The 20267-nt window shown below is 40.8% G+C and overlaps 1 protein-coding gene across 2 annotated transcripts; it reads left to right on the forward strand.

The window, feature by feature from the left end:
• Window positions 1-2756: 2756 nt before the first annotated feature.
• Window positions 2757-17374, forward strand: uap1 (UDP-N-acetylglucosamine pyrophosphorylase 1). Of its 2 annotated transcripts, NM_001011142.1 has the most exons (10): window positions 3423-3733; window positions 7707-7911; window positions 8100-8275; window positions 8382-8554; window positions 9893-10086; window positions 11408-11548; window positions 11634-11822; window positions 13030-13077; window positions 15581-15647; window positions 16879-17371. In NM_001011142.1, exons 1-10 carry the CDS (start codon window positions 3454-3456, stop codon window positions 16975-16977), a joined length of 1572 nt encoding a protein of 523 aa, NP_001011142.1. In that variant the 5' UTR covers window positions 3423-3453; the 3' UTR covers window positions 16978-17371. The 2 variants fall into 2 exon arrangements, with proteins under 2 accessions (XP_012816442.1, NP_001011142.1); XM_012960988.2 differs by lacking the exon at window positions 13030-13077 and having other exon boundaries at window positions 2757-3733; window positions 16879-17374.
• Window positions 17375-20267: the final 2893 nt, after the last annotated feature.

The following is a 20267-nucleotide window of genomic DNA, read 5'->3' on the forward strand; positions in this document are numbered from 1 at the left end:
TCTTGAACCAACAAAAGTATTTTTTTAGTAGGAACATTGGTGTGTAGTCACATTCTCAGTGCAGTGCTCAGTGCTGGGTTTCTCAGTTCAGCTGAAGAGCTGTTGGATAGACATGCCAGCACTGCAAGGGGTTCTTCCTTTCCTACTCTGACCCTGAGGAATAAGCCTGATCCTGTACCTAAAGCTTTGGTCATTAAGTAAAAAAAAGCTAAACTCAAGATATTCTTGACATTTCAGTAATGGGGTGTGTCCTCTCTTTATAACAAACCAATTAGACTTAATTACTCAGTATATACCTTTGTATATAAATATGCAATAATATTAATATACAGTGACAGTTTATTATGCAGCAATAAATATTTGTCAGATATATTTTGTATTTTTTTTTATCCTCTAAGCTCCCTTTATACTTTTCAAAACTTTTTTTTCTTAAGACATCTAGCGGGTATTTCCACACTGGGAATATAATAATACAGGTAAAAAAAAACATTATCCAGAAAGCTCTGAGAAATGGAAACGCCATCTCCCATAGACTCCATTTTAAGCAAATAATTCCAATTTTTTTTAAATGATTTCCCTTTTCTCTGTAATAATAAAACAGTAAAGGTATGGGGTCCCTTATCCGGAAACCCATTATCCAGAAAGTTCCGAATTACGGAAAGGCCATCTCCCATAGACTCCATTATAAGCAAATAATTCTAAGTTTTAAAAATTACTTCCTTTTTCTCTGTAATAATAAAACAGTACCTTGTACTTGAGCCCAACTAAGATATAATTAATCCTCATTGGAGGCAAAACAATCCTATTGGGTTTATTCAATATTTAAATTATTTTTAGCAGACTTAGGGTATGGGGATCCAAATTACAGAAAGATCCCTTATCCGGAAAACCACAGGTCCCGAGCATTCTGGATAACAGGTCCCATTCCTGTACTTTGTACTTGATCCTGACAAAGCTGCATCAATCCATGTTAGTGGAAAAACAAGCCTATTGGGTTTATTTAATGTTTAAATGATTTTTGGCAGATATAAAGAGATTGTTCACTTTTAATGTGCAAATCCTATAAAACCATTAACAATGCTCCCCATGTGTTAAAAAACCTGTTTATCTTTATAAAAAAAAAAAAAAACCAAAAGGTGCATTGTAAAAGCTAATTTTTATACCTTATAAGTCAGTCCTTCACCTGTCTCTCTGATCAGGTTTCTGAAGGGATGAGAGAGGCCTATTTTGAACTGGACACACAGAACTTCCTGTATACTTATGTAGCCCACTTTAGTTGGCAGTGCTGCTACTGCTGATGCTGTTGGCGCTACATGAGCCCTGAGCCCCCGCTTACTATGGGGGAACAGGTATACTTTGTTGAATGGCGTGCCTCCACCCAGGGTAGGTATAGGTGGAACTATAACTACCCTCCCTGGGAAACTCTGTAATGTCCTCCTTGGACAGGGACTCCCTGCAACTCCCAGTACCTTACCCTCCCTTGGGGTAGCTGCTTACCAGGCAGTTGAGGATCCTCTGTATATGAACAGCCAAGACACCGGTTATGATGATGAACTAGATGAACTTGCTTTATTAAGTGCAGGCAGGACTTCCAGGGTACAGTGCATGAACAGTTACAGTGATACCTCTCCTTTACCTACACTCTTAGAGAACCTCTGTCAGGCTACCCCGATACTCCCGCCAAGTGATCCTATCTAGAGCTCCCCCCGGTGCTCTCGCCAGAAGACCCTCTCTTAGGGCTCTCCCCGGTACTCACGCTAGGGGGACCCTCCACAAGGACTCACCCCGGTACTCACGCCTAAGTACTCTTGATTAGGAATCTCCCGGTCTGGTCATCTAACTAGCCACTACATGCCCTGAACTCCAGCCATGAGTGCTGGGGGGTCTTAACCCCTCTCGCTCCTGGTTGGGCTACATCTGTCCGTTCTTACTATCCTGTCTGTCACTCCTAGAGCGACCTATAACCATACCCTCCTGACTAGAACACAAGTCTGTTGATCACCTCTTAGCAAGAGGCAGTCCCAGGACTAAGACCTGCTGAAAATGGGAGTCCATATCCCATGAGGCCACCCTCTAGTGCCTGTCTAAATGGGAACCCACCTAAGGGGGCCAAATCTGGGGATCCCTACACTTACATCATCACATCCAGGCTTTGCCCTTTTGTTTCCTATTGGACATTGATACTTCCCTCCCTGGTAATTCATTGGGCATTGGGTTCAGTGATAATTGCTTGATTTCTACCTTTCATTGGCTGCTGTCTTGCGTGCATTACTATTTAACACATAGGTAAATAGATTCAATATATCACAAATCTAATATCTTTTTACTTTGCATTTCCTTTGAAACTTTTTTTATACATACAAATATACAACTCTTTCTGCATACATAACCCCATGACAAGCCAGCAACCACCACAAACCCACCCCAAAAGTGACTGACTTTTCCCTCTGAATAACACCATTCACCAGCACCCCCATGCAGTTCTCTTCTCTCCATTACACAGTCCCCTCCCCCCCAGACAAAAGACAGACTTCTCTCCACATGTGACAGACCCCCTTCAACCCAGCTCTAACTTCACCCCTCTTCATGCCTCACATACAGGCACTCCTCAAACCCCTGCTCCCTCCCTGTGACTCATAGACTCCTCCCATCGCAGCTCCCTGGCCCCTCCCCTCCGTGCATCAGAACTCTGTCAAGCAGGCACAAGCGCCTGTGTCTTCTATGCAGTGGGAATGGCTCATTAAAGGAGCATGACAGTAACTTTTCAGATTTGCTTGATTCTGTTTTCAAATGTATTATCTTTATTTAGAAGGTTTGTTTCCCCTTCATACTTAGTAATTGTGCGGCACAAGCAGACTTCCTCAGTAAGTGAAACGCAAACACATAAAATTGGCAGCTCCAGATTCTCTTGCAATGCCATTATTGCCAATGTAGTCATCAACTCAACGGGAAGCGGTTTCTTATTTGTGTTTTAATGTCATTTTGTCCACAATATAAAGACACTGGCTGCTTCACTACAGTTACATGCCGTTACTGCTGTACAGCATTGCCTAAGAAACACTTCTCATCATCTCTCGCTAATCTAAACCAGACGGCAAGTAGCCGCCCATACATCTATTCCTTTAGCGTCACAAATGCCACGCAGCACAGGAAAAAAGGGCGGGCTCTATTGACAACTCACTATAGGAAGCGACCAAATGACGTCATACGCAGCTGTCCAATACCAGGGCTGAACTACGTCCAAGCCCATCACCACAGCTAATTGTACGTCTTGTGGGCCGATCCGAAAGTGCCAATCCCAAAATGGTTACCCAGCATGAGGCTGGTGCCATGACAACCCGCCCGGTGTCGCTGTTTATGGGCGTTGCCAAGAACTGACTCTATATAATTGAGCCAAGAAGGCAGTGGGCGTGTCAGTGTGTCCGGCTTTAGTGGGTGAATATGCCGTGCAGTATGGATGTGGAGGCCGTTCGTCAGTGCCTTTCTAAAGCAGGGCAGAGCCATGTATTACAGTTCTGGGATAGCCTATCCTCGGAGCAGCGCAGCAGTCTCTTAGAGGAGCTTAGTGGTTTAGACTTCCTGGAGCTAAATGACTTCTTCAAACGAGCAATGGCAGCATTTTCGGTCTCATCTTCCCAAGAGAAAGTAGATAGTAGAATGGAGGCCGTGCCTCGGGAGGTTCTTGGCAGCGTGACACGGGACAAGGAACATCTGCGGGAATGGGAGGCACAAGGTAAATGGCAACACTAAATATATTAAGGATATTAAGTCAGACAAAAAGCTGATGGGAAAAACAGGAGCTCACCTGGTGCAGTTACAGAGTAATATTCTGAGCCAATTTGCAATTGTCTTTGTTGTTTTTGAATTATTTCGTTCCTTGTTCAGCTCTTCAGTTTTCCAACATGTATCTGGTTGCTAGGATATAACTCATCCTGGCAACCAGGCAGTGGTTTGAATGAGATACTAGAGAATAGGTCTCTTGGCTGCTGGGGCGGGTAACTCCCATTTGTCTCCTGTTTGAAAGTTTAAAATTTAGATAGAAGGCAACAAATAATTAAAAACTATAAAAAAATAAAATAAAGAGGACCAATTAAAAGGTTTTTAATAATTGGGCATTCTATAACATACAAAAAGTTAGCTTAAAGGTAAACTACCCGTTTATGGCTAAAAATCCCTGGCTTGTACAACTCTGCAAACCATTTATCTTTTCTGAGTGTCCTAAAAAGTATTATGTTGTGACAAAAGCTACCAAACGTGTGATATAATAGAGAATACAGAGCAAGGCCCTTTATAAGAACTTGTATTGACTTCACTTCAGTACACTGACTTGACCTCAGCCCTTTTGTATAATGGCATCTTGTTAAATTACAAACAATTTTTGTGACCACATTCACCATATGTGATGCTCCCCACTTCTGTGTAACACTCCAAATTATTGTTTTGTGGGCCATTTGGTCATGTGTGCTCACCTAAGTGGATCTGGGTATGTGTGGCTAGCTTTAGGTAGCCTTTGGCAGTGCTGTCCAACTGGCATGCGGCCCCCCTCTGTGTGGCCCCCCACCTGTCTGGCTGCTTTGATGGCTTACCTTTGTGTAAGCTTTAAATGGTATCAGTACTGAGATTAACGCATTGTTTACCCCCCTGCATTGTTTACCCCCCCCCTGCATTGTTTACCCCCCCTGCATTGTTTACCCCCCCCTGCATTGTTTACCCCCCCCTGCATTGTTTACCCCCCCCCTGCATTGTTTACCCCCCCCTGCATTGTTTACCCCCCCCCTGCATTGTTGACACCTCCGGTTCAGGCTGTAATCACCCACATTGCTCACCTATTCACACCTCAGACATTCCCTCTGACACATCCAGCATTGTGTCACTGTATGCTGCCTGTGTGTGTGCCATTGGGCAGGCATAGTATGGCACACATAGGCAGGGTAGGGCAGGCATAGTATGGCACACACAGGCAACATAGGGCAGGCAGAGTATGGAACACACAGGCAGGGTAGGGCAGGCAGTACTCTGCCTCCCCTATGCTGTCTGTGTGCGCCATACTCTGCCTTTCCTTATGCTGCCTGTGTGTGCCTTACTCTGCCTTCCCTATGCTGCCCGTGTGTGCCATACTAAGCCTTTCCTTATGTTGCCTGTTTGTGCCATACTCTGCCTGCCCTATGCTGCCTGTGGGAGGTGAACCTGGCAGGGGTTTGTTAGCATTTGGAAATAGTCATTATATGGTCCCTAAGGTGTGTAATTATATGCTGGGAGTTGTTGTGCTATCCACAGAGGAGGAGGTAAATGGATTTAAGTGTATGTCTTAATATGAGATAGTATAATTCTTTCACATATGAATGAAAGATGATATCCCTTCAGTGAGCACCAACCATTGGGTTTTTGCTGTGTTGCCACCATTAATGTGGGGATGGTCTTAAAAGCTATTGTGATAACATGGGTGTAGTTTGAAGTGGGTGCGGCTTAAAAAAAAGTTAGCCAGCACTGGCCTATGGTATTCAAAATTGAAGCCACGCACAATTGTTTTTTCAAAAGGTAGGGACTGGTTAGGACAAAGGTGCATATAAGATTATCCCTATGTCAACAAAGACTATGACATAAATATTTACTGATCATTCAAAAGTGACTCAAGTACATTTAACAGATTATAGAGGAAGAGGTGATAACTGAATGGGATTAGCACCTTGAAATATCTTCTAGAAGGAGTAAATCCAACACTGCAGTAAAGTGAAACCATACATTGACTTGTATAGAGCAGTGCCTGTTTTAAATACTACTGCAGTAATTCCTTTGAGATGTAGGTTATATGTTATAAACATGGGCAAGCAGACTTATCTGTATTTTAATAATATGTTTGATTGATACTGTTTACCTATGAGTATTTTTTAAGATACACTAACAAAGGAGTCATGTTGCTGATTGTGGCACTTGGCCTGGCCAACAGCGTGCCCATGGTAAGTTCCCTATGTTGTGACTTCACTTGCTGACAACCCACTCTGCTTGCAAAAAAGAGATGTTACTCGGAGATGAACCAGCATCTCGGTATACTCCAGGGCACCTCCAGCTGTTACCCTCACCTTGGGCCCGAAGCAGGGGTAGGCAGACAAGAGGTACAAGCCACCATTGTGCTGGCGAGCAATTCTCTTCCTTCCTTCTCCTTTAGCAGCGATCCCAGGCCCGTTCATGCGCAGTTGAGCGAAAAAGCCAGCTTTTTTGTTAAGGTTTGGCTCTTCACTCTACTGTGCATGCATGAAAACCGAAGGAGGAACGCTCGCCGGAGCAGTTTTCTTATAACAGGAGCACTGGCCGGGGGTTTCGGTTAAGTGATTACTGGGGGGGGTGCTAACATTTTTAACATAAAGGTATGGAATCTGTGTTTCTAAAGGTCAAAGGGCTCTTCAGTGACAACTTGGAATACAAATAGTGATGATCTCTCAACATGGTTTAAATGCGCCCTCTTTTTGCACAATGACTGAATCTAATTTGGTTGCCTTCAGTGTTAAACTCCACTCCTACAGAATAAGATTTGATGCTGTCTCCAATTATTGTTTAGACATCTTGGTAACAAAACTGTGAGGAAAGGGAAAGGGGGGTGGGGGGGTTGTACTCTCCAATCTATCAAGTGTTAATGATAAAATAAATATTCTCTTCTGCTTACAGAAAATCATTTTTATTGGTTCTTTGATAAGAATCTATTGGCCTGGATCTAGGTCTGTTTGCACTGCATTGTTAACTCTGTTTGTCTGTCACCAACCCAGTTTTGTGAATAGAATTCCTTGTCCAGATTTACATTTGCTTAATTATGAGTTCCAGACAGTCTCCAGGCTAATTGAAAGCTTATGTGTCTTTCTTCCTCCTGTGGATTTTTTTTTTCAGCCTACCTTCTACAAATATCCCTTTAGGGAGAAGACACATGTTGTGATTAGTAGTTACAACTTTTTTGCGCAGCGAAAACACATCGTGATTAAGTCGCAGTGGCTTTTATAATACGCTATGGCGGGAAAGTCACTGCAATTAGTCGCCATGACCAACTTTTTAAAAAGTTGCTGTGATTAATCGCCCCGTGTGTCTCCTCCCTAGCTCACAGGGAGATTAGTAGTCGTCTGCAGTTAATCTCTACTGTGGACAACTAATCTCCCCAAAATTCTTTCCCACTGGCAATAAAGTGAATTGCTGGTGGGAAGGCATAGGCATTTCCTAGTTTTCCGAAGTCACAAAACATTTCTTGCAGGAGACAACTTCGGAAAAACCATGCGATGCGTATGCTGGCTTTTCCTTGTCCCTGTTCATTTTGGTGCCAAAATTTGCTCAATTACCTTAGGACAAAAAAAAAAAACCTACAAAAAGGTCGCCCCAACCCCGATACACTCAAAATATTTCAAGCCTTGTGCCACTTTAGCCCCAATAGGGTGGGAGCTTCCCAGGGGTAATAAATTATGTAACATGGAAAAAAGAGAAGAGTCCACTGAATTTGAGCTACACCCAGCACAAGGCTAAATCAATTCCAGAAAAGTCTTTATTGAATAATGTAACACAAAGCTCCTAATAAAAACACACAAATTAGGTCATGGGTTTCCAAAGTGCACCAAGTATATATAAACGCCTGTCAAAACACCCATCTGTTAGGGGATAAAGTATCTAATTTTGTAAGATCAACCTGATGAACCAGGAAAAGTAATGTATGGCTGTTTTGTTTCTTTCAGGTTTCATGGAAATCTCTCGTGGTAAAGTAGCTGTACTACTGCTAGCTGGGGGTCAAGGAACAAGATTGGGGGTGTCCTATCCTAAAGGAATGTATGATGTTGGTTTGTCCTCTCATAAAAGCCTTTACCAGATACAAGCTGAGCGCATTCTAAAACTACAGAGGTTGGCAAAAGAGCAGCATGGACTAGAATGCACCATTCCCTGGTGAGACAATTGGTAGTTTTTACCTCCTTCAGTAAAAGCATAATAGTTGGATATTGATATATCTTAATTGACCCAGCACATCTGCTTTTACTAATTTGAAGCAGATGGTATATTATACTATTTTCTTTAGTTTGTTCATTTTGTTGGCAGCATTCTTTTTTTAAAATAAATTCATTGTTTCCTTGCAGGTACATCATGACCAGTGGGCGCACTATGGAGTCTACTCGGGAATTCTTCCAGAAACACAGCTATTTTGGGCTTAATGAAGAGCATGTGATTCTCTTTCAGCAAGGCATGTTGCCAGCCATGAGCTTTGATGGCAAGATCTTTTTAGAAGAGCAGGACAAGCTCTCCATGGCCCCAGGTTATTAACACTTTTTTTAATGGTGTCCCAACATTTGTTATTCCAAGCATTGCTTCAGTTATCTGTCTGCTACTCCATAATAACCAGCAGGCTCTTTTATGTGCAGATGGAAATGGTGGGCTATACAGAGCACTTGGTGCACATGGTGTGCTGAACGACATGGAACAGAGAGGAGTGGAATATATACATGTATATTGTGTAGACAACATCTTGGTTAAAGTGGCAGATCCTGTTTTCATTGGGTTTTGTGTGAAGAAGAAGGCAGACTGTGGGGCCAAGGTAAAAAGATTAACATTAAAAGCAATTAACATTTGTATGTCTCATTGGATTGTTTAAAACAGGAATTTCCCATAAAAAGATCCTTGACCTACTCCCAAATATTAAAATGTAAAAAGTTTTCAAATGTGTTCAAAAGATTTCAGTTACTATTATGTATAGTATAATGTAAGTTCTTAGTCTCTCAGCTCCTGCGTGCTTCAGTAAATATAGATAAGACCAGTGTTATTCAGATAGAGGTTAATTGTTACACTGACTCAGCACTATAGATTTACCATTAATCTTTACCATGATTATTTATAGAACTGCTGTTTTGAGAAGCAGGATAAGATGTAAAAGCAAAGCCATCAATTGTCCAAGGACTTGAACTCAGGGGAAAACTACTATCCTTATAAGGGTAAGGGCCCTTATGTGCCTGCACCCAGAAATACTGAATCCGCCCGGGTGCAGGCACATGCAGCCAATATCTGACAACAAACATGAGACTTGCCATTTGTTAGCAGATATTGGCTGCATGTGCCTGTACCTGGGTGGATTCAGTGCTTCTGGAAGGTGCTAAGTGTAGGGGCAGATTGTCAGCCTGCGCTTATCTGCAGGCTGACAATCCACCCCATGTGCCCTTGCCATAAGGAGGGTGGTGGTATAAAGAGGGTGACATTAGTGAAATTGCAGCTTTGCCACAAGACTAAATATAGCCATAAATGGGCAGATTTAAGCTGCTAATTCAAGCCCTCACCAAACGAGTGAATCTTAATGTGTATGGCCACTTTTACATGGCAGTAAAAAAGGGTGGGGCTATAGAGGGAGAGCTGTACATGCACTTCCTTTTATCCCTTTTCCTGGTTTACACAGGTTTTTCAAGCATTAAGGGAATTTCCCCTGAGGACTTTAGCAAACTAGAAATCATTGCTGCTGGTGCAGGTTGCTATTTCCTGCTCATGGTGCATTCCCATTTCTGTCTTTTAAAAACAAGATAGTGACTTTTAGTATTTTTGCTACCCCCAAAGCAAAACCTAATGAATAGTAAGCATCGTTGTTACTTGATATTTGTTTTATTTTGGGCACAAATGACATTGAATTTTCCATTATTAAAAATTTTAGGTAAAAGAAAGGCAGCTAAAATCAACCATACACAAGCCACACTTTGTTTTAACTAAAAAACACAGCAAAATCTTACAATATTACTTTATGTGAGTGGCCAAATGCTATTGTTCAGATTTAAGATTAAGACAGTAATAGCACTCTTTTCCCCAAGATACCATGCATCCCCTGCCAAACTGTCTGACTGCATCCAGGAATGTATGGCTGGCTTAACTCTTTTGGCTATGTTTCTTTCTGTAGGTAGTGGAGAAGATGAATCCAACAGAACCAGTGGGTGTTGTGTGCCGTGTGGATGGTGTATACCAAGTGGTTGAGTACAGTGAGATCACACTGGCAACTGCACAGGCTCGCAGTGCAGATGGACGTCTAATGTACAATGCAGGAAATATTGCCAACCACTTTTTCACACGACGGTTTCTTCAGGAGGTTGTGGAGTAAGTACTCTTGGTTTAGCATATGTGTTCTAAAGGATTTTGACTGTCTCTTTTGGTTAAGAGTTAACGGCAACCAAGAGTTGGTTGTCAAGTAAGAATGCCTAGTTGAGAGTTGTGTTGGGGAATATTTTAAAGTTTGGTTAAGAAGTGTTGCATTGTTTCATGCATACTTTTCTGTAGAGAAACATATAGTACAGGTATGGGATCCTTTATCTGGAAACCCATTATCCAGAAAACTCAGAATTACGGAAAACCTGTCTCCTATAGACTCCATTTTAATCAAATAATATAGAATTCTGAAACTGATTTCCTTTTTCTCTGTAATAATAAAACAGTACCTTGTAATTGATCCCAACGAAGATATAATTAATGCTTATTGGATGCAAAACAATCCTATGGGGTTTAATGTTTTTTGATTTTTTTTTAGTAGACTTAAAGTGATACTGACACGAAAAAACAACTTTTTAAAATATGAATCTACATAAAAAGTTGCCTATAGGTCGTGTTGATCATTTTTTGCTGATAGGTTTGCTTTTGTAAGTAATTGTTACTTGAAATCCCAAAACCTGACTGTTTTGCCAACCTGACTGTCCCTTCTCAGCCTGTCAGTTATAGCTTCTAATGCTAATGGCCCCCTGCTGGACAAATATGGCCGCCCCCTCATAGAGGAACATGGGGGATCAGATAGGGAATGTAAAAGCTTTGACAAATACTTTTATGGCAAAATTATTAATAGCATGCAAAGACAATGTTATGACAGATGTAAAAAAGGTTTCATTTCTGGTGTCGGTATCTCTTTAAGGTATGGAGATCCAAATTACGGAAAGACCCCTTATCTGGAATACCGATACAGCCTTTCCCCTGCAGAGTATGAGTTTCTCATATGATACTTTGTATGTAGGTGCATTCTTGCTGCAGCCATAGGGGGTTTTGTCAAGTATTAAAGTTGTCATACATGGGGCAATAAGCTTATTGGCTGATGTATGGGACCCTACAGTGGACCTGCAATACCAATATCTGGAGAAAATTGCCCATATGTTAATTAGGCAGGTATAAAAATCGTGTCAGGCGAGGGCTGCTTCAGAATGTTGGTGTGGTCCATGTCTTGATAACCTGCATTCCCATTGCTGTGATCCCTCAGGCCAAATGATTGAATCAGTGGGATATTGCCCATATTGGGAAAAGATCCGCTTGTTTGGTGACTTTGCCAAACAAGTTCTTTAATTGTATAGCCATCTTTATGGAAGGCCTCCCATCTGTTCTGTGGTGAAGTGATAGTTTTATTTTCTAATGTTTTGCTTTCTTTATAATTTCCTTTTAGGGTCCATGAACCTCAACTGCAGCATCATGTAGCGCTGAAAAAAATCCCATATGTGGATGCACATGGTGTGCGTACTCATCCAGAAAAACCAAATGGGATAAAAATGGAGAAATTCGTCTTTGATATTTTTCAGTTTGCCAAGTAAGTGTTTAGTACAAATTTTTTTTTTTTTTCTTTACTTTTCTACCATTTCAGTAATATGACACCCACTTTTTCCTGCGTTTAGAAAATTTGTGGTTTTTGAGGTATTGCGAGAGGAGGAATTTTCACCTCTGAAAAATGCAGACAGCCAGAATGGAAAGGACAACCCAACAACAGCCCGCCATTCCCTTATGTCCCTACATCACTGCTGGGTGCTCAATGCTGGGGGACACTTTGTGGATGAAAATGGAACAAGGATTCCAGCCATTCCTCTGTAAGTAACTGGTATCCTGAAGAAGAGTCAAGGGCAGACAAAGGGCAACATAGCATATAATCATTCTAGTGATATGGATATGAAGCACTTAGTGCGGAACTTAGTTGTATTTTCTGTGCATAACTTATAGCCACTAGATGGCAGGAAAACAGGATTCCTGCAATGTAGAGGCAAAGAGTCATTTGGCAACCTGCAAATCCCCGATCCGACAAAAAATCAAGTTTGTCCGATGGACATCTGGGCAAGTATCTGTCAGGGAGGCCTGTGAAAGGGCCCCATACTGGGCGGATAAGCTGCCAAGTCGGTCTTAAGGAACCCGTATCAGCAGCTGAAATCTGCCGGTGTATAGCCACCTTAACACTGCCCTGCTGATTGTGAATATGGAGATAGGAAGGAAAAGTTGCAATATATTTCATTAAAACCTTTCACCATCTCAGTCAGTCCTATTTTCAGCTTCATGTACCTCACTTAACCATTCTGTGCGCCCCAAGTTATCTCCTTTCAACAACTGTAATATAAAATGATATGCTAAGATTTTAACTTCACCCTTTTTGTTCCTCCACCTAAATGTGCAGTTAGAGGCTTGCCATACTCTTATTAGAGAAGGTTCCTCTATTGTGCTCTGTACCCAATGATCTTATCCAACATCTCTCAGATTAACAAGTTGTTCTTCTTAATTAAAATGCAGTGAAGGTTTTAATACAAATATTTTGCAAGTAATGACTCTACAAGACCACTGTGCAGTATATCCTGACGCTGTTATAAGCGTTTTAGTTTAAAACCTAAGATTCTGAGATACTGAGGCTGAGCATTCTATTTGGCAAAAGCTAAATAATCACTGCTGTTATGGTTTGTGAAAGGGGTTATCACGTGTATCTGCATCTTAAGAGTAACACTATACCTGTGTGACATCTAACCCATTTCCACTGGCATTTCTGTGTATTTGTCTTGATAATGTCCCCCTTTTTGTACAATTTGCCTTTTAGAGTCTGGTACGTCTGTGGCCCACGGGTTATTTTACTTGTAACTTATTCCTTTCCATCATACTCTATGAGAATAGTATAAGCAAATATCACTCTAGAACTGGAATACACCAGAGAAGGTGCCACAAATTGAAATGCACCATATTCTATTGTCCTCATATGATTCAGTTTTAGAAGGATGGAAAAATTCACCTCATTCTTTATCACCTTTATTTTCAAAACAGCCAGAGCAATGGAGTGTGTGGAGCAGCGCAGGACCATGCTGAGAAAAAGTAATTGATTGGTACAGGGTCTGTCTTACTGTCTGCTCCTGATGGTGGAGGGGAATAAAACATCTTGCTTTTCTAAACTTTTTTGGCCATTTGTCCAGCATTGCATGTCTTCTTATTAACTTACTTTTCTTCTCAGGCTGAAAATCTGTCAGTGGCCCCCAAAAGGATATTTTCTCTCTAAAACCTTTCTTAAATCCTTTTCTTAATTTTACTTTGTCTATATAATGTGCCATTTCTTTGTCCAGAAATATGCTAGATGTATATATCCATTGTACATGTTTCCTGCATTGTCTGTAGTAAGGGTTATAACCGATGCCACCCGACAAACTTTATTTATTTGCTATAGCTTTGCACCACTGAGAACCCTGTTTCAGTCATCTAATAATAATAATAATTATTAGTGATTTGCCACCACAGTTAGACCTGCCTATACCTGAGCTGCTGCTTGGCTTTCACAGATTTATTCTTCATACGTGCCCCTTCATTAGATCAGTTCCCTGAACCATAGGGTCATTCCAGTTATGGTGATGAATTATAAAATATTTTGCCCAGTTTTTGAGTAATATGTTACGCCCTAGAAAGATATTTAGAAAGCACACTGTGGAATAGTGTCAGTATAAGCCAAATTTAGTCTCTTGTGACTAAAAAACAACATAGCACAGTAGGATTTGCATGTAATGCAGTAGAATTTTAGTATATGCATAGATTGCTTGTTGGGGGAAAGAGGTCCTTTATTCAGTTATTTAGTACAAGCAATTACAATTGTAAGATTGAATGCATGTCACACAAGGCTCAACTATAAAATATAAAAGCTGCCAGTGCAAAGCATATAACAATGTTCCATGGAACTGGGTACAGCATAGTTACAGCTTCCACTGTTTCCATGAAGATTGCAACTTGTTCCTACTAAAACATGGGTGGGTTATGTAGTGACATGATGGAAAAATGTTCCCTATTGAGTAATACATAGAAAAACATTTGCTTTCATTGGCAGTTTGAATAATCTGATAAAGGCTAATTATTTGCTTAAGATCACAGCAATGAAAACATTATAAATCAAAACCCAAAAGCTCCCATGTAGCATTGGCAGACACAGGTCTAGTTAAATTTCACCCTTTGCCAAGGAAAACTCTCCTCAGCCATTTGCTGTACAGTGTGTGTGTATATATACTAGGTCACTGCAGAGCCCTGTGCTATTCCTAGCTATTCATTATTGGTCAGTAAAGCAAGCCAAACTCTAAAAGACTTAATCATTTGTGGTGGGGTTATATAGTTAACTTGGGTTGGAAAAAGCCCATCAAGTTCAACCCCTCCAAGCGTACCCCAGCACACACAAACCTTGACCTTTATATACTGTGCATAAACAATATATACCAACATCAATACTTACTGTAGATTTTTGTATCACAATAGCCTTGGATACAATGCTTGTTCAAGAAATCATCAAAACCATAATGCCTCTTAAAGGCATTAACAGAATCTGCCATCACAACATCCTCAATTTTATCATTGAGGAATATTGGCCTGAAACGTATTTGTTATTGGATAGAGAACTGGCTGAAGGATAGATTACAGAGAGTGGTGGTAAATGGAGCATTTTCTACATGGACCGATGTTAGTGGAGTCCCTTGCTTTTTAACTTGTTTATTGTTTATACCTGGAGGGGGGTATTGAAAGCACTGTTTCTATTTTTGCTGATGAGACTAAATTATGCAAAACTATAAGTTTGATGCATGGTGGGCAGAGAAGCAGATCTTTCCTTGGTTTTGTCACCTAGGTGGTAGGCCCGTTCAAGCTAATCAAATAGGCCAATGATCTGATCATGACAAAAGGCACTTTGAGAGAGTGGCACCATTGATTCAATTTTAACAGTATTTGTACAAGGATTATCTAGATGAATACTAGCAATAGCAGCTCTGTCTCTTACTTTTATCAGACATGGTTAGTTCAGGCCATATTCATTTACTACTAAAGTGAAAATCATTAGTCATTAATAAGGGGACTTTGCCTAGTACAGGTATAAGACCAGAATGATTGGGACCTGGGTTTTTTTGGATAAGGGGTCTTTCCATAACTAGGATCTCTATACCTTGTCTGCTAAAAAATAATTTAAACATTAATTTAACCTAATAGGATTGTTTTGCCTTCAATAAGGATTAATTGTATCTTAGTTGGGATCAAGTACAAGGTACTGTTTTTTTTTTTTTTTTTTTTATAATTATTATTATAGAGAAAAAGGAAATAATTTTTAATGAAAATTATTTGATTAATGGCCATCCTGTATTTGAGTTTTTTGGATAATGGGTTTCAGATAACAGATCCTATACCTGTTTCTTGACTGGTCTTTTCTCTTTTCCTGGCTGTACTCTTACTCTGCCTAAAAATGTATAATTTTTTTAATCCTTTCCTCATAAAAAGCTTAATCATAGTTTTACAGCTAAAGCGGCTGTGACCTGTGCCTTGGTGTGATGTAACTGTTTTTTGTTTTGTTTTTCCTCCCCAGTATGAAGGATGCTGGTGACTTGCCAATTCAGTGTGAAATTTCCCCCTTGGTTTCCTATGCTGGTGAGGTAAGGTCTTGCCCAGCGTAATCAGGTTAAAGTATTTGAAAGTATCCGAATCTGTATTGGGGATACAATGCAAATTGTTTTCCTTTTACTCTTAAAGCTTTATTGCAGTCACAAAAAAATAGTGGCAAACAAAACACTCCTACTAGGCTGGAAACATGCTTACGACTACTGATCAGAGGTCAATGTGCTTTACCCCATAGGCCTTACCAGTAGAGGCAGAGCAACAGTCTGTTGTTGTGTAATAAGCTTCTAGCATAGGGAAAAAAGCAGCAAAAAAAAGTGTGGTTGTAAATTATACCAACTTTATTTCCTTGCAATAAAACTGCAGATTCCAGGGAGTGGCATTTACGTGAAAATCATGCTCTTTTACTACTTTTAAATATTGTATCCTTTAAGAGAAAAGCCAGAGCTTTATAAATACAATCTCTGTCCGCTAAGAAAAGTGTTTATTACCTCTGTACTATGTTTTCCATGTTTTGTCTTAGCTAGAGATATAGACCCTTCCTCCTTGTGGACATTCACTAAATAAAGTGTTTATCAGGCGGACATTTTGGATTTCAGACCCTTTTGCGGTCCAAAATTTGGCCAGGGTCCTTCTTCATAACAGAACATTCTCCGTTCTTTAGTTAATCTGGTCACTGTTCCATAGAAGTAGAATATTTATTAATCCCACTTACCTTTTATAATCAGGTCAAAGTGAGGAAAACATTTATGTACAGGTATGGGACCGGTTTCCAGAATGCTTGGGACCTGGGGTTTTCTGGATATGGGGTCTTTACATAATTTGGATCTCCATACCTTGTCTACTTAAAAAATAATTAAAATATTAATTAAACCCAATAAGATTGTTTGCCTCTGATAGATTTAATTATCTTAGTTGGGATCAAGTTCAAAGTACTGTTATTACAGAGAAAAAATATTTTTAACATTAATTATTTAATTAAAATGGAGTCTATGGGAGATGGATAACTGGTTTCCAGATAATGGATCCTATACCTGTAATCCTGCTAATATTCCAGCAAATAAATGTCATCCCCAAAACCCATACTAAGTGACCTGCAAGTTGGGTGGCCAGTCCTCTACTTTGTGTCCCAGTCTTTTGTTACCTTCTACTTCCAGTTGCCTTTATGATTGCCCCAAACATGTTCTAGTGAAGTTCGTCACTTCTGTAAATATTTTACAGGATTCAGGAGTGACCCTTATTACTAACATTTCTATGTTTTTGTTTCAGGGTCTGGAGCCTTATGTTTCCAATCGGGAATTCCATGCCCCTCTGACAATAGATGAGAATGGAGTTCACCAGCAGGTTATGAATGGCACCTACATTTAGAGCCTATGAGGGACCTGAAAGTGTGGTATTTAATTTGCTGGGTGTGGGTATATGAATTGTAAGGTACTAAAGGACAATGTTAATCACTGGGGTCTTCCTCGTCATTCCTCTACAGAAATGTGAAGGTTTTATTTGAAGCCTGTTTTACTTGCCATAACACATGGAAGGAAAGTGTACATATTTATTGCATGTTCTCCATCTTAAAGCAAACATAATCTATTTTTTTTTAATATTGTACATAGTATACTCTTGTACATTTACAAAATATTTAAAATATTTTAATGGTACTGGACAGTCTTTTATGTTTCTTTCATCTGTCTGAAATTTTTTTTATTTAATTTTTGGAAAGGAAAAGATCGTTTTGAATAAATTTCCAATCAGTATGGTTATTTAACATCAGTTGTGGATCTTATTTTTTGGAAGCGTGGGTGTAAATTGCTCTGCAATGGATATTTTGTACTCCATACAATGTCAGTCATAGGAGTGGGGGTGTCAGCTTGTGGCAAGGCAAGGATTCTGGGAGGGTGAAAGAGCACTTTAACCAAGTGGTAAATACAAATTGGTATTTGCTTTTAATGGCATTCAAGAGTATTCAATGAGTATTAAGATATTAAAGCCTCCACACAAATAGCCCATGGGCATTAAGATTAGTCGCTCGTGATAAATCTTCATTACCATGGGCAACTAATATGCCATCCCACCAGAAAAAATGTTAATCGCCATGGGATGGCATATTCAGTGCTTCGGTCACCCGAGTTGCTTTGCAAGGAAACTTCAGGCGACCGAAGCGATGCGTATGCCATCTAGAATGTAAATCGCCGGTGGGATGGCATTTAAAGGAGATTAGTCGCCCATGATAGTGAAGATTTATCTCCCCGTGGGACATTTAGCCTAAAAGCAGTCACGTCAGATCACTGTACACTTTATCAACACAAGTGCATGGGCATACTATTGCTACATTTACTATGTACTTGTAGTTTATATAAATGAACTTTTGTTCTGACGCTGTCACTTTAATTATGACAGATGTATGAAACAAAACTAAAGGGTGGATTTATCAAAATGTGAGTGTAGAGCTTAATACATAAACTCACATTTTCATTAATTCCTATCAGATTTTTGTAAGCATGTTTATTAATATGTGAAAGTTAGAACCCACCACTTGATAAATACACTTTTAAAAACCCCACAGGAACGAATAGAACATGGGTGAGTTTTTATGTATTAAGCTCTAAACTCACATTTTGATAAATCTGCCTCTAAGTCTTTGGAAACAGTCCTCAAAGGTATGTTGGGCTGTTGGAAAAATGCGGTCTCAGAAGCTGCCCTACCCTGGTGCTATTTAAAACTTGCTGCAATATGTCACATTTGCATTCCCTACAGGAGAAGTGGTGTCAAAACTTCATTTGACCAGGGGTGCCCACACTCTGGAACATGGTTATCTTTTATATGAGTGAGATGTAGCAAGTTTTCACAAGATGTACACAGCATTACTTGGCAAAAAAAAGATATATGAAATGTCATATCCAGCTCTGGGAAAAACCATGATATTCTAGGACAGTGCTGTCCAACTGGCGGCCCGCGACCCCCCTCTGTGTGGCCCCCCACCTGTCTGGCTGCTTTGATGGCTTACTCTTGTGTAAGCTTTAAATGGTATCAGTACTGTGATTAACTGGCCCCCTGCATGGTTCTCACCTCAGATTCAGGCTGTAATCCCCCTGTATTGTTTAAATATGTAATCCCCTGTGTTGTTCACACCTTTTAATCTCTGCATTGTTCACCCCCTGCAGTGTTCACACCTCAGGCTCAGGCTGTAATCACCCATATTGTTCCCCTGTTCACACCTCAGGAGCAGTAGAAACCCACAAATAATCCATGCACACTACAAAAAGAACATATAATGAGGTGGTACTGCAATTAAAAAGTTTTTTAATATATAGTTATATAGTTATTGTGCCAGCATTGTGTCACTGTAGGCTGCCTGTGTGTGCCATACACACACAGGCATCATAGGGCAAGCAGAGTATGGCACACACAGGCAGGGTAGGGAAGGCAGAGTATGGCACACACAGGCAGGGTAGGGAAGGCAGAGTATGGCACACACAGGCAGGGTAGGGAAGGCAGAGTATGGCACACACAGGCAGAGTATGGCACAAACCAACCAAGAATGGCAAACACAGTGAAAGTATGGCACACGCAGGCAAGGTAGGGAAGGCAGAGTATGGCACACACAGGCAGGGTAGGGAAGGCAGAGTATGGCACACACAGGCAGGGTAGGGAAGGCAGAGTATGGCACACACAGGCAGGGTAGGGAAGGCAGAGTATGGCACACACAGGCAGGGTAGGGAAGGCAGAGTATGGCACACACAGGCCAAGTATGGCACAAACCAGCCAAGTATGGCACACAGGCAGGGTAGGAAAGGCAGAGTATGGCACACACAGGCAGGGTAGGGCATGCAGAGTATGGCAGGTTTTTGCTGTACTACAACCATTAATATGGGTTATGGTCATGTGATAACATGGGTGTGGTTTCAAGTGGGTGCGGTTTCAAAAAGGGGAGTGGTCAAAACTGGCTTCCATTATCGGCCCTCCACCACGTAGGTCGGAAAAATTCCAGCCCTCGGTACAACAGAAGTTGGACAGCACTGTTCTAGGATAATGCTTCGTTACCTTTTGGGTAGGTTAATTTGATAGCCTGGAGCTTACTGCTAGTGCTAATGGCACACCATTTTTTAGGAAATTAAGTACCACATATGTTTTTCCACTGATGGGGAAGCATTTTGGAGAGATTTGTTGCCTGTGGTAGCTCAGATGTAAAAGCAGGTGACAAATCTCCGGTGCCAGTAGCCTAAGGTGACCAGCTTAATGTCTTGTTTCCAAAATGATGAACAACACTCCCCTGTCTTACTGCTGGATGCCAGAAAGGGCTTACCCAATTAAGCTGGACACAAAACACTGGCCTAGAAGTCTCCTTTCCACCATTAGAAACAGAATCATACCTGGATATAAAGCATGGATTTTTAATTTACTGGATTTTGTTTCACTTTTCCATTTTGTGCGGCTGTAATGAAACTGTACTAAAGATGTGTGACAAATGACATTAGGCCTCATATACATGTGGCACAGAAGCATGCCCTTTATTGCACCTTTGTCACAATCACAAATCCAGAGTGGGGTGAAGGACAGGGTCCCATTGCAGACTGCGCACAGCTGCACCCTAACTTGCACTTCTGAATGATGCGCAAGTCAGGGGATTGGAACACCCATGTGTCTTCCCAGCCTGCCCCTCA

This window comes from Xenopus tropicalis, chromosome 4, assembly GCF_000004195.4.
Source record: "Xenopus tropicalis strain Nigerian chromosome 4, UCB_Xtro_10.0, whole genome shotgun sequence".
NCBI classification, from domain to species: Eukaryota; Metazoa; Chordata; class Amphibia; order Anura; family Pipidae; genus Xenopus; species Xenopus tropicalis.